Genomic DNA, 15,593 nt, shown 5'->3' with positions numbered 1-15,593 from the left:
CACATATGCCTTAACCAAAATTACTCTTTCTCATTTTATATAAGTTTTTCAATATAATTTTAAATGCCAAATGAGAAATTTTATAAAAGTAGACTTCATATATGGTAACTTATTTTTGTTGTTTAGGTTTTTCGTATATATGTGATGCTCTTGTTATTTTTTTCTTTTGCATCCTCATATTTCCTTTGTTTTTGATGAGTTATATTTTTTGTACTGGAATTTCTCATCTCTTAAACCTCCAAAACCATAATATTTGTTGTTGGCATCATATACACATTATCATCTCTGAAAATATCAACATCAAAAGAGATATTTAAGTTATTTGTTGCGTGATTTAGCATTTTGTATTTCAAAAATTATCATATCGTCAACTTTTAGTTTTTCTAATAATTATTTATTTTTGTATATATATATATATATATATATATATATATATTGTGTGTTTTATTGGATATTTATCTCTCCCAAATCATATTATTGTCGTTGTTTAACTGTTACTGGTGAAAATAAAATTTTAGTTATTTAGTGTAACATAGATGTATAGAGATATAATTGAATATATTACTATTTTCTTTCTAATATAGTTAATAGTAAATAGAATTAAAAATGGATATTAATGATTAAATAGGAGTGTATAATGTTTTCATATAGAGTGATATTTTGTAATATATTATTATTGAACTGTAAACATCTGTATTAAAAATATGTTAATATTTTTTTTTTAAATATATATATATATATCTTATAATTTAATATAATTTCAAACTGTCAAAAAAACCATCAAAATAAAAATAAAATACCAAAAAGTATACCAAGTATATTCAATTACTTTTAAAATACATAAACTATTTGGACTTTTAGATTAATACACCAGCTAAGATTTTCGTCTCACAAATTTAATTGAATATTGCACTGTCAGCAAAAGCAGAATAGTTAAATATTAGGAAAAGCTTTATATGGTTAAAAGATACTTGAGATCAAGTGGTTAACGTGCCCTATTGTCACCCTCATAACATGAGTTCGAAACTAATTACCCTTATTTGTCACTTTTATCCTTTAAAATTTAATTTTAAATAAAATCAAAATACCAAGTGTTTCTTAGATTTTCATAAATGCTTTTCTTTATATTTTGAAACTCATTACGCATGAAATAAAATTAAGTAAAAATACAAAACACTGCATTATAATTATATAATTCGTTTTAGATAGATATACAATTCTTGTTTTTTTTTGAGATAAATTCTTGTATACTAATCTTGAAAGAAACCACTATGCACCGGATATGCTAACTAAATCTGTATAGTTCCAAGAATTATAAATGTGGATTTCCACAAAACTCAAAAAAAAAACAAAAAATGTACATTTATTACTATATCATACACTAAAGCGTACTATTTGTATATCTGTATCTCACTCATTGGATGTTTGTATTCAACATGTAACCAACTCAACTACTGGTATTTTTATTAATTGACAAAAGAACAAATTCCTACTCAAATAACTACAAATCTTGACCCAACATTTGTTTGACATTGACATTCTCTCACTTTTTTATATAACAAAACAAGCCTATAACACTTTCTTTTTTCTTTTCCGAAAACACTTTTTAGTATACTTTTATTCTGTAATCAAATTTGGAAAATTTAATGCTCCCAAGCCAAATGGCAATTCATGTTTGATATAAATCGTGCCAACCAATAAGATTTCTTTAAAGTCACAAAACAAGATAAAATTCTTCTTTTAAACAAAATCCCATCACGTAATAACACACAAACCCAAGGGTATTTACGTCTTTTCGTTCTTCTGTGTAAACCTCACTGTTAAATGAAATTGGAAAAGGAATGGCTTGTGATATTGGCAATGTCAATGTCTCTCTCTCTCTCACAGTCTCTGTCTCTGCCTCCAAAAATTTCCCTCTCTGTTTTGAGCAGTTAAGCTGCCTCCTCATCAATCTCACTCACCCGAAACTAATAAACAATCATTAACCTTTTCTTGTTTTCATCAAAACCCCCATTTCTCTATTTCTTCCTCACCAGACAGACTCCTTTTGATTCTTTTCTCCAAATCTGTTTATCTCAATGTGTGACGGTTTTGTACTTTGATTTGTAGAGAAAAAAAGATGCCATTTTCTAGGAATGTATACGGTATGAGCCAAACCGAGGTGTATAGAAATGTCGATCGTGAAGACCCAAAAGCAATTCTCAATGGTGTTGCAATTACTGGACTTGTTGGGATCTTGCGTCAGCTTGGTGATCTTGCTGAGTAAGTATTTGATTCGAGCCTTCAAATCTCTCTATTTCCTTCCTTTTAAAAAAATGTGGGTCTTACTGTTGAATGATTCTTTGAGCTAATGGTGAAGTTAGAGATGAAGAAAATCATTACTTTGCATGAAAGTATTGTTTTTTTCACTGGTTTAAGGTTGGTTACCCAATTGGCTTTCTAGGTTACAAATTGGGAAACGGGAACTCTTTGTTTGAGATAATTACAAATTGCATGATTTTTGTTTTTCCAAGTGTTCTCAGTGAAGTTGTTGAGTTAGGGTTTAGCTTAAAGGAAGAAGCTTTCTTCATTGTTTATCAATCCTTCTCCTCCATCTTTGGTGTGTTTTGTCATTGTCCATTTGCTTAGTTTGTGATTCTGATGTGGTGACTCTTTATGTCGGCTCTGGTATCAAGCTGTTGTGTAGCCAATTGCTAGATAGAGTCTTGCTGATTAAAAAACTGTTGCTTAGTTTGGGTTTTGATTGGTCTTTGGTTCAATAGGTTTTATCTTAGAATTAGTTAAAAACCATAAGCTAGAAGCTTTCTTAAGGATTTGTTCTTTCTCTTGATTCAGGTTTGCTGCAGAGATATTTCATGGGATACAGGAGGAAGTTATGGCTACAGCTTCAAGAAGCAATCAATTGAAGATCAGATTGCAGCATATTGAAGCTACAGTGCCTCCACTAGAAAAGGCGATGCTTGCACAGACAACTCATATACATTTTGCTTACACAGGAGGTGTTTTTGTCTTCTTCTCTCTTGTCAATCTTCTTATTGTCTTGACCCAGCGTGTCTGATACTTGTTAGGTTTCCACATTTATTATGTTAACTAAAATTGTCATCCACTTAGTTCATTGTAGGCCCAGTTCATATGCTTTTTCACTTACCCTTATACTAAATTTCCCCTCGTGAAGGCTAGTTTAGGATCTGGAATGATTGACTTAGCTATAAATTCCTGCAAGACTTTAGAATAGATTAACTGAAAATTATAAATGTCACTATTAGTTGTTTGTTTCTTGTTAGCAATTTTTTAAATTTTGTAAGTAATGGTTGGTGAGGGAAGTGGTCAGTGTTTGGTTTTACCTTTTTTTCTTGTGAACTGATTGAGTTTAATGGTGTTTTCAGGTCTGGAGTGGCATCCTCGTATCCCAATTACGCAAAATCACTTCATTTACGACGACTTGCCTCACATTATTATGGATTCCTATGAAGAGTGCAAGGATCCTCCACGATTGCACTGGCTTGATAAGTATGCTTCAGGCTACAATATCATGTCTGATATGTATGTACTATGTACTATATATAATACATCATGTTACACTGATTCCTTGCTTTATTTCCTCAGATTTGATATAAATGGTCCTGGATCTTGCTTGAAGCGATACTCCGATCCTACTTACTTCAGAAGAGCATCAAGCAACCTGATTCAAGGAAACAAGAAGTTACAAAAAGAGAAAAAGCATTGTAAACTTAAGGTGTGGTTTCTCATATTGAATCGGTAAACCTCCTTCTTAAGAATTCTCCTTTGATTGTCAATTAATTATCTGCTTTCTTTCATGGACCGCAGAAAAAGACTTCGTCAAGGAGTCGAGATATGTCACGTTTGGCTTCCATTGCTAACCAGAATGCCAGGTAAAATATAAATTTAATTGGCATGTTTAAGTTTTTGTGCATCTGAAGAATTATAAACTAAGACATGGAATTTACTCCAGGAAGACATTTACTTCATTTAGCTTCAGTGGACAAACCTCTTCTTCTAAAACCACCTCAACCAGTGACATGGAAAAAAGATCTGATTTTCAAGATCATCATTCTCGCTCTTTTGAGTCCAGAACTGGTTCTGGCTACATTGAATGCCTTTCAACCGCAACCTCTTCATTGAAGACTGGAGAAAGATCTAAAGGGGTATTTGTTTCATCCAGCTTGACACCGAGATCTTGCACTATCGCGTCAGTTATTTCTGAATGTGAAACCGAAGATGCATATGATAATTCCCAGTTTAGTCCTTCGCAAGGGCAAGCTGCTTATGGCTCTTCTTGCGTTAGTTGGGATGAGAAAGCGGAGATAGTGGAATCTCTTGGTTTACAGACAGATGAAGTTTCTGAAAAGATGGAGACGAGCTCTGTTGTAGATGCACCAGAAGAAAAAACAAGCTGCAGAGAAGAGACTGGTAGAGTAGATTTCCATTCTAGGGACCTTGGAAATGATAAATCAGAATCAGGACTACAAAATCGTACTGGGATGGATGAGGTAAGAGAGATAAAAACTGCTCAGGTTATTGTGGGGGAACTGAGGGATACCGAACATGAGACTGAAAGCGAGGGGGACTGTTTTGTTGATGCTCCTAATACTATCGAATCGGAACCTGAAAATGATCTAAGGCTCCAAACTAGTCAAGAAGTAGTGAGCAGTTCATGTGGTGTTGTAGATGAGAGGTTGGAAAAGTTAGTGTGTGAGCAAGAAATAGAACAGAATTCAAACAGTGTCGAAATTTCTTGTAGAACGGATGGGTTTATGGACTACGGTTTGAAAAATGAAGAGAATGCTTCATTGGCAAATGCATCTGATAAAACGAATCGCCAAGACCCACAGGTGTGGTCAGATAAGCGTAACAATTCTGGTGGTGAAGATAGGATCACATTTACATTTGTGCCAGGTCTCGAGAACAGCTTAGCTGGTTCATCGAAACCCTTGATTCATCATGGCCTACAGGAAAACCAAGAATCAGAAGCTGAAACTTCTAGTGATGTCGAAGCCATTAGAATATGGACTAATGGGGGTTTATTGGGACTGAAGCCATCGAAACCTTCAGTCTTGGCTGTGTCAAGTTCTGTCAGTCCAGATTGCAATACCAAGGAAGCTGAAAAAGATAAATCAGATGATCTAGTTGAAAATGCTTCACATAGACATGTTCTGAATAAATCAAGCTTAGCAACGCCAGGAACTCAAGACCAAATTTGTTCAGATGGCAAAGCCACGAGTGTTGTAGACCAAAGAGAGTGCGATGAGATTTTTTCCGGAGTTTTTGGACTCAGCCACAAGTTACTCACCAATAGTTTCCGCAGAAAGGATTCATTTGCCCTTGATAGAAAGACTGTGCCAGCAACGATTCCAGAGAACGATGAAGTGAATACAGAGAAGAGGAAGTTTTGTGACCATGACTATAATGAGGAAACCTTAATGGATGCGTTCAGAGACGAAGTTCCTATTGATTGGAGTACTTCGTCTCCGCCTCTTCAACACATGAAAATATCTCTCAGTCCCGCTGACACCCTTCAGGCTTCCAGACTGAAGCTGAAATTTTCAGATGGGGACAGCAACTATAATACATTCTCTTCGTTTCAGTTGCTTCCAGAGGCTGCTACTTTCCTTCCTGATTCTTATTCAGACGATGACACGTTTTGTAGATCCTCTCCTTACATGTCAGATACGGATGATTATCGTAGCGATAATCACTCCTTATCGAATTCTGAGCAGTGGGAAGAATCTAGTGACAGCCATGAAAGAAAAGAGCAAGAGCTATATGATTCTTTCCATGAGATTAGCAAAGTTGACAACAATACTGAAGTTTCTCCTCTAGAGATGAAATCAGAAAGTGGTACTAATGACCTAAACCTATCATACCTCCAAAATCCTGCTGAGCCCTTACCACCGCCATTTCCACCTGTGCAATGGATGGTTTCAAAGACACCTTCCGAGAAAACTGAAGACAAAACACAGTCCCTACAATTACAAGACGCTCTAAGGTTCGCCTTTGAGAAGCATATTTCGTTGTCTACAGTCAACAAAGAACAGCCTAGCATGGTGACTTCTGCTCCTAAACCAGAAATTAAGGTACGGAGATGATTTGCACTCTTTTTTTCCTACATTTGTGCAGTGTGGGTCAGTTCAAATTACGAATCCTAACAAGCATAGGTTCTCATAGGTCCATCTGAAGAATAATGTCAGGGAGGGGAAACAAAGTGACAACGCAAAGGAGACAGAAACTGGAGACTTCTTGCAACAAATCAGAACACAGGTGAGTGCAAATGATTCTTTATCTGAAAAAAGTTATGTTCTGATTCTTGATTTGTTGTATCATCTTTTGCTTCATTCTTCATTTCTTTCGAATCATAAACAGCAATTCAACCTGAGACCAGTGGTCATGACAACGACGTCATCGGCGCCCACAACAACTGAGCCTATCATAAACACTAAGATCAGCGCGATTTTGGAGAAAGCAAACTCAATACGCCAGGTCCATCCTCTCATATCTGCATCTATATATATCCAAAGCAAATCTAATCTTGATGTCAGAATCTAAAGTACTTTCTGTCCTAAATCCAACACAACATTATCTATCACTCACTATCTTTTCTTCTTGTCAGGCTGTAGCTAGCAAAGATGGAGATGAAAGCGATACATGGAGCGATACCTAAAAAAACCTTTTGATCAAAGATTCCAATTCATCTTTGTTATCTACTCTCTTAACGCCATAGATACAGAAAAGGGTTTAAGCTAGTCCTGCAGGCATTTTTTTTATTGTATCATATCTAATGTGTGGTGTGTACATGATACGTAAATTTTGTCGTGTGTGATCTACTGATCTGTATCTTCAAAAAATAAAGTAGTTCACGAAATATTAATAAGATTAAAAGCTAATATGCTCATTAAATTCACATTTAACTTACGATAGAGAGTAGCCTAGAATTGTCTGTAAAGATCAAGGTAGCTATGTAATCAAGAAAGAAGAAGTGGATTTGATATTACCATCAAAGCAAGTCGACACAATAGCAACATCTAATGACTAAACAACATAGCGATTCACGTTTCCGGCTATTCGATATATTTCAATCACGAATAAGAAGCATATGTTCTCACAGGTCCATCTAAAGAATATTGTCAGGGAGGATAGACAAAGGACTAATGGAGAAAGGAGACCAAAACTGGAGACTTCTTGCATCAAATGCGAACACAAGTCAGTGATAATCGATTCTTCTCATGAAATAAAAGCACGTATAATTGGATTCTTGATGTGTTATATCATCTTTCATTGCATTCTTGGTTTCTTCCATAGCACAACATCGATTCAACTTGACACACGTGGTTCCCACAATGACGACCCTACCATAAAAACTAAGATCAACTCGATACTTGGATACGCTAGGTGCATCTTCTAACAATCTCCTAATTCTATCCAAAAATCTGATATTTGCTTAATTAAGATTCTAGTTCTTTTCTCTTAATTACTCAATGCACGACACCTTAGCTTGCGGAGGGACAAACCTAGAAAAGAGTTTAATCTTTATCTACAAGCAATTCTTATTTTGTCGAATCTCTCATGTGTGTATTGTGTAAGTTGATAAGTAGATTTTGTCGTACGTGATATATATCTTCACGAAACGAAAAAACAAAAGAAGCTAATATGCTACGATTTTTTACGTAGTGGAAAGTTAATAGATAATTTTTGTTTGAAATGCATTAGAAAACATATATTTTTTATTCGTCTCTGAACTATATGGAAGAGGATCAGTTTTGTGTCAGCTGTGCTATCGATTCTTGAAGCAATCGCAGTTTAAAAAGGTTGAGGGAGAAAATACTAAAAGATTTTTTTTTAAATTAATGGTTATAAAGAAACATTAAAAAGTGAGTTGGCAAGTAAAAGAGACTTCGGAGAAGATAAAGAGAGATCTCAAAACATCTAAGCCGTGAAGTTCGCTTATGTTGTGGTCTTTAATTGTTTTCTTATATTTTGCCACTTGAATCAAAACATTAAAATAATACTCCCTCTGTATCAGAATACTTGATTTTTTAAGATTTTCACTAGGATTAAGAAAATAATTAATGTCATCCAAATAATACAAATGATTAACCCAAAACAATAAATGATGTATATAACCGTGTGCTTTTTTTTTTTATGCTTAGAACAAATGGATTGATTTAATAGTTTATTTATAGTAAAAGCAAAATCATTAAATAGTTAGTTGATTTTGAAAATAAGAATGCATTAAATACTCTAGAAAATCAAGTATTCTGATACAAGAAAAAATCCTAGAACATCAAGTATTTTGATACAGAGGGAGTAGAAGATTATGTTCGTCTGTGAACTGTATTAGTATTTCTTAATGTCTGTCTCGCTCTCGCATTAATTAATATGGAATATTAAATCTTAGAAATTTACTTGTGGACATGTGATGGGAAATTGAACTAACAGTTTTGTTGTGGTAAATAAAAAATTATTGCTTCATCTGGGGTTGTTTCTTGGACTATACAAGTATGGATGACAAAATTATAATTGTCAACTGGATGATAAAACATACAACATAATTGTGTCTACACATCTTTTTTCTTGTTGTTGAAAGTGCATGTTTAATGATTGATCAAGAATTTAGTATCCTACATAGCTACATTAGCTCTTGAGTTCAATCCTAAAACAATGCAGCACACCAAGGTTTTAAACAATACATGATGATTAACTAAAATAATTACTTTTTTTCTTCCATTGGATATAGAGATAACAGAATGACAACCAATATATGTTTGGCTAACAAATACTAAAATTCTAAAATCCATAAAAGTTAAATATGTGTATTTCAAAATTCAACAATAACCTTTCACATGCCAATTCCTACTTTGGACTGTGTTCATTTGTTCAACAATTTTAATTAATTATCCTCAATTCTTTTCCTTTCCTCTTTAAGTTATAATTCTAAATCGAAAGTAAAGATTTCCAAAGCATGTACCCTCAAGGAAAGTGCCCCTTTTTCCCAACGACATTAAACACGTATAAAGTTTATTTATAAATTCATCCCACTTTATCTAGCAATAATCAAACATCATTGGCTTTATTAATTTTATGGATATGTCTCCTTTTTACTGTCTATAACCATTAGTATTGGAAGTTGTAACCCTCGGAAAGAACCTTGTTGTTAATATCAAATGTGTTTTCCTCTTAAAGCTAACGCATACGTTTATAGAGCTAAAATTTTTACATTTTATGCACAACCATGAAAACAAACTAAATTGAATTTTATCCTTTATCTTTGTATTTGATCTGAAATACGTTATACGAGTTCGAAATTAGATAGTGATACACCTACGATGTTATTATAAACTACTAGACTATATGTCCTAGTCGATGCTCTCTAATTATTTTGAAATATGTATGAGCTAGTTATAGAGCATAATCCGACAAGTTCATATACAAATCGATAATTTATTCTATATAAGATCAATAAAGTACGAGTCATATCTCTATAATAGACATTAAAGAGAAAAAATATTAATCTAATTTATTTCCTTTATTCGTCTAATTAATTTAAAATCACTTTATTAAAGATAGGATTAAAGAAGAAACCCCATATAAAAGATTTTGCTTTTCTTTGTAAAGAGTGCTTTTTATATAAAGTGAATTTTGCTAACCCAAAAGAAGCACATACTGAAAAGTTTAAGATTTGAAAAGGAGAAAAGAAAAAAAATGGGCAACCAACAAAAGTTAGTCACCAAATCCATTGAAACCCTATAGAAAGAAGAAAGAAAAAAATGGCCTAAGTCCTAAGACAAGATAATCCACCTTTACAAGGTACAACTAATTACATGTGTGTATATATATATATATATATATATATAAACTTCCTTTGATTTGTATAATGCATTGTTTAGCAAATCTATCACGCAATGTAAATATGTATTAGTACTCCATATTCGAACATGTGATCCCAATTCGAGAACGAGGAAGTATCTATATTCTATAATAAGTTAATAAATAATAACACATTGCCACTACACAAACAAACCGTATAATATTTATACGTGTTCAACATGATTAGAGAAAAAAATGATCAAATTAAAACAGTTGTATTACTAGTAAAAAATGTATGATATGTAAATCGAAAACATACTTTATTGATTGTCTTTAATATTTTGATTTGGCTATAAACTAAATCCAATCACCTTTAGAGGAATATGAATACAATTGTTTAAAATCAGAATATTATCTTTATATGCATACTTTGCAAAAATAGTTCAATGGATGAAATTCTTCTTCGACGTAAAATATATACGCACATTTATATTCCCTTTTTGCAATGTCAATTAAATTTATCTTTCATCTATATATTTTAACTAAAAAGTCGATCTCTTTTAAAAGTACTTAAAAGTTGTTCTTTTGCGACTATATAGTATAAAGTTACCAATGAGAAAAAACATATAGTATAAAAAAATAAAGAGAAACATGAACATCGATTAGTGCTTTCCTTTTCCTTTTTCTTTTCCTCTTCTTTTTTTTTTTCTCTCTTTCTCTCATCTTTAACATGCTTTAGAGTTTAATAACGTACGTGAATTATGTTAATTTAAATAAAATATATAAAGAAACATGCTTTGCTTAACTTTATTTGATTTTTTTTCCAAGGCAATATCCACTCAACCGTTCTACTAGTTGATCAAGCAGAATTGCACAAATTATTAGTCAAATTTCACCACTATCCACGGACCATGACATGCAAGAAGGGATAGATGTTCCATTTTAGTTTAACATAGTCTTGTTAGTGCCGCTAGAACTATATTTGCATATACTATTATTATTAGCCCTGGGTTTTCGGTTCGGTTTGTTCGAAACGAACCGAGTAAACCGATTGTTTCGGTGTTCGGAAACCGGGAGTGTAGAGGGAGATAACCGATCGGGGGAATTAAAATTGACAATTCGGTTTCGGGGCAATTCGGTTCGGTGCCTGATTTCCGATCGGTTTTACTAAACCGAAGTATAAATACCTAAACTCATTAACCCTAATCATTTGTCTCTCTCACGCGGCTGCTCCCTTGGTTCTCTCTCGAAGGCGATTCATCGAGCAACCAAAACTCGATCTCACGTTTATCTTCTTCTTCTGTTCTTCTCCGTCTTGTAACATCAAAAGTTCTTATTCTGTTGTTCTCCTTCATCTTCATCGTCTTACATCGAATCGTGGTTGAGAAATCATCTGTTGGTTAACCCTAATTTCGAAAATTCGAAAAGGTAACCTCTTCTTCTTCTAATCTTTCTTGTTTATGTATTTAACTTGGATTTGTGTTCATTTCTTCGAGTAGTTTAACCCCAAATCGTCGAGTAGTTTAACCCCAATTTTTTTGAAACCGATTTATTTTCCTAAATTTCTTCTAGTTTCGTCTTCTGGGTTGTTAGTTTTGGATTTGAAAGATGAAATTAACAACAAACTAGGGTTTCTGTTAAACGCTTGTTTTGTTTTGCTTTAGTCAGAGATGGGTTATTTGTTTTGAACTTCTTTAATGGTTAACTTGTGATGTTTTGTAGATGGATGATGATGGTCACGAGGCTAACATGGAGGAGGAAGCTGGATGCTGATGAGCAAAGTCTCAATTTTTTTGGTTAGTTCGGTTTAGAAAAACCGAAATATATTGTATCTCGGTTTAATTCGGATTGACATTTTATTCAGAAAACCGAACCGATTACCCCGACTACCGTTTAACCCGACCCGAAACTTTGTTCGGAATCATTCGGATCAGTTTTCAGATTACCGATTAAACCCGTAAACCGAATAAGCCGTTCCGAACAAACCGAAATTTCCGAAAATCCAGGGCTAATTATTATTATAAGTTCAACTCTTCCGGATTGAAAACCCAATTCCATTTATTCACAAGTTCACAATAAAAAAAAAAAAAAAAGAGAAATTCTCGATTAAATTTCAGTTTTATTATTTTATCCAAAGAAACTCTTATAATTCTAAGAAAAAGAAGAAACTAAAATTTTCCTAACGAAATTTATTTTTCTATACAATACACAATGAAAGAAAGAAAGAAATAAATGAAGAAAATGGAAGGATGACTTGGAAAAACAAGGGAGGCCAAAAAAGATGATGTGTGCCTTGAATTGAAAGCTGATCCCCTCTAGTCATTCAGGCTGCTTATTTATCTCTTCTCCTTTTCTACGCCAACACACCAAACGTTCTTTCTCTTTGGCGGCTTTGTCCAAATCTCACTTACATAATCTTTGCAATCGCATAAAGTTTTTTTCCTAATTTCTTAAATTAGTTATACTTTGTTAAGATTTTAATATAATTTTCTTGGTCTATGATCTAAACCTTACACTCTAATCTCATATTGAAGAATTGAGGTCGAACCCCTTACACCCGAGCGGTAAAGCAGAAGTGAGAAGTCACCACTCAAGTTGCTCTCTCGACTCATACTTCCAAATATTATATAGATAATATAATTAGTCAACGATGAAAATAAGAAGAAATAGATGATGCTGTTGCGAATTTTAAAAGGATAAATAGTATATCATATAGATAACATAATTAGGTTTTGAATGTGATATTTGTTTTGTTTCTGTGACACAACCCCAATTCAGAAAATATTAAGAACGTACGTACCCCTTCCAAATCACGTTGTCGCACAAAAGTATCGATTTAAATATATTCAATAATTAATATCAAACCATACATTTTGTGAATTAGTTAGTTATATAAATAAATATTTAGGTAGCTTGTGAATATTAATTATAGTATAGTTTTTGGCAGTGTTTAGTTATTGTTTTGTATTTCTAAATTGCTTGTTCGCTGCTATTGTACCAAAGCTTTAACTCGTTTGATGCAACGAAATAAAGCTCATTCTCTGCATATGAAATAATGTTTTGAACTTTTGCAAGTTTAGATAACAACTAAAAACAACATCAATTATTAGTAGTGACTTAGAAATAGTATTACCAAAGGGAGTCAATTCAAAACCAAATATAATTCACATAAATTCTGATAAATAAAAGTGTTAAAACATCACTATTCCAAAATACCTTTTATAAAATATACGGAAAGACTATGAAGACTGTACTCAAAAAGTTTGAAGATACACACATTATATTATGGTGAAAAAGCAAAAGAATACAACACATTTTGTCAGCTGATATATGGATCGATATTTCCTTGAATGCAATAAGCAGTAAATGCGCCTAACATATTCTTTCATAATATTTTTATATTCTCCCTACTAACACTATTGCTTTTCTCTCCTTTCCTACGAAAAAGATATAATAATGTTTTCATTTTCATACAAATCTTTTTTACAAAAAAGATTGAAATCTTCTTCCTATAATAAACGTCTCTTCTTCTCTCTTTCATCACTGCAAGAAACTTAAATCACAACTCTCTCTTCTCTCTCCCTTACTCTCTCTCTCATTTTAATGGCGACCCAAGACTCTCAAGGGATAAAACTCTTCGGCAAAACCATAACATTCAGCGCCAACATCACGCAGACAATTAAAAAAGAAGAGCAGCAGCAACAAGTACAGCCAGAGACACAACCTACAACCTCCATTAAATCATCGTCGTCGGATCTGACGGCTGAGAAGCGTCCAGACAAGATCATACCATGTCCTAGATGTAAGAGCATGGAGACTAAGTTCTGTTACTTCAATAACTACAACGTTAACCAACCAAGACACTTCTGCAAAGGCTGTCAGCGTTACTGGACCGCCGGTGGAGCTCTACGGAATGTTCCCGTCGGAGCCGGTCGTCGGAAATCCAAACCTCCCGGACGTGTCGGTGGGTTCGCCGAGTTGCTAGGAGCTGCGACTGGAGCTGTTGATCAGGTCGAGCTAGACGCTTTGCTTGTGGAAGAGTGGAGAGCCGCCACGGCGTCGCACGGTGGTTTCCGGCATGATTATCCGGTGAAGAGACTCCGTTGCTACACGGATGGTCAATCTTGTTAACTATTTTTTTACATTTTTATTTGTCTTGTTTTCGGGTTCGGGTTTGGGTTTGGGTGGTTTTTTCTACATTTAACCCGTAAAAAGAAAGAACGTGGTTAAATTTGCTTTGCTTTTGATTACTGGATACGTACAGGCTAGCAATTAAAATTAACTTTCTTAATTAAATTAATTAGTAGGTTTTTTTAATACTTGCTTCTCTACTAAACAGCTGTCGCTTTTTTTATTTTATTTCAAATAAGTTCTCTTGTTTGAATATTTCTAGCTGTATAAATTGAAGCTCGTGGGATTTCATATTTTTCTTCTAAAAACAAAGACGGTGACATTTACCATTAAATACGCTTAATACTTTTTTAGTTAGTATTATTGCTCAATCTCATTAACCTGTAACAATTTACTTGCGCTGATGTTTGTAGCGTTGCATCGTTAAAGTGTACGTAAAGTTAGTTAAATGATTATGGATCGGAGTATAACTTTAAACCAAGAAACCTCATTCAATTGGACACTTAAGTTTTCACTTTTCAGCTATAAACTGACAATCACACAATAATGAGGACACCTACAAATCTAGAAATAAGGTTTTTACTGTGTTAATGAAGAAAAAAAATTGAACATATATTGGGACAATCTAAAATGCTGTTTTCCAAGTTAGGGACAAACAAATAAAGATATTTCCAATAGAATCCCACTAATCCGTCGGATAATACTAAGATCACGTTCGTGGATGTATTATTGTAGTATTTGTAAACAGAATTTGTTTAATGAATTAAGAACTTAATTTTCGAGAAACTGACTTGAGTAGAATCAGGTGAATGCTACAGAAAAGCTACTGTGATCATGCAATCACATAAAAGAATACGACAGAAGAGACAACAAAATCAAGACTTGTGTGCAAGTCATGTCCTGAGTTGGGAAAAGAAATTGTGGGTCCTGTGAATTGAGTTCTGGGTTGGTCAGAATTTATAAATGCTGGACGAAGCTCATAATAATCAATGAGTAAGAGGTAAAGGTTTTGGAAAACGAGAACACAAAGTTGACTTGTGAAGCTTATAGAGAAAGAAACTGCAAACAACCAAATGAAAATAAATCCTACATTTTAAGCACTAAAGGAAAAAGTAAGAAACCATGACATAATAAGCTCATAATCGAAACGAGAAATGGGCAACAATCCATACAGTTTAACTTTCTCCATTGAGAAGCATCAGTTTCTTTGTGTCCAAACGATATCTAAAACCGAAAAGAAAAAAAAGAGGGAGAAAGAAAAGACCGACGACAAACTCACTCACTCAGGACATGATTTTGGCTGACCGGACATAAAGGCTGTCAACGACCTTCCCCATGTTTGCAATGGTGTCGAGAGTAGCCGAGTAGATCGCATCTGCTTTTGGATCTTCGAATATGATGAGGCATCCAGCTCCTTGATCCAATGTACCTGCAAATTTCTTGTCAAGAATCATCTGAGATAGCTTCTTCTCCACATGGTCGAGTGGCAATCCAATCAGCTCAGCAATGTGAGCAATCTCAACTCTTGAGAAAGGCTCGATCAAACGACAAAGATTTTGCTCCAGAAGCGTGTCATAGAGCGAAGAGAGATGCCTGTGGACAATTGGGTCATCTTCAAGCTGTGCTTTGTAGTCACGGAG

At 33.9% G+C, this 15,593-nt stretch overlaps 3 protein-coding genes across 4 annotated transcripts in view; 2 read left to right on the top strand and 1 right to left on the bottom strand.

The window, feature by feature from the left end:
- On the top strand, window positions 1,853-6,894 carry LOC104757245 (protein SCAR3-like). The gene is made up of 9 exons (XM_010479976.2): window positions 1,853-2,262; window positions 2,836-2,999; window positions 3,387-3,510; window positions 3,607-3,736; window positions 3,829-3,893; window positions 3,974-6,095; window positions 6,187-6,279; window positions 6,382-6,498; window positions 6,629-6,894. The coding sequence occupies exons 1-9, from the start codon at window positions 2,120-2,122 to the stop codon at window positions 6,677-6,679; spliced, it is 3,009 nt and encodes a 1,002-aa protein (XP_010478278.1). The 5' UTR covers window positions 1,853-2,119; the 3' UTR covers window positions 6,680-6,894.
- Window positions 13,190-14,067, top strand: LOC104757244 (dof zinc finger protein DOF1.5-like). Its single transcript, XM_010479975.2, has one exon. It carries the CDS (start codon window positions 13,426-13,428, stop codon window positions 13,951-13,953), a length of 528 nt encoding a protein of 175 aa, XP_010478277.1. The 5' UTR covers window positions 13,190-13,425; the 3' UTR covers window positions 13,954-14,067.
- LOC104757243 (26S proteasome non-ATPase regulatory subunit 11 homolog) overlaps window positions 15,028-15,593 on the bottom strand; it is a 3,107-nt gene continuing 2,541 nt past the window's right edge. The window contains exon 3 of one of the 2 annotated variants that reach the window (XM_019239664.1): window positions 15,028-15,263. In XM_019239664.1, the coding sequence (XP_019095209.1) occupies window positions 15,237-15,263 (27 nt within the window). In that variant the 3' untranslated portion in view covers window positions 15,028-15,236. Of the gene's footprint in view, window positions 15,566-15,593 lie in introns of both variants that reach the window. The other variant, XM_010479972.2, reaches the window with a different exon arrangement.

Source organism: Camelina sativa, chromosome 17, assembly GCF_000633955.1.
Source record: "Camelina sativa cultivar DH55 chromosome 17, Cs, whole genome shotgun sequence".
NCBI lineage: Eukaryota > Viridiplantae > Streptophyta > Magnoliopsida > Brassicales > Brassicaceae > Camelina > Camelina sativa.
Note: the sequence above shows the minus strand (reverse complement) of the source record. Positions and strands in the feature narration are given on the sequence as shown.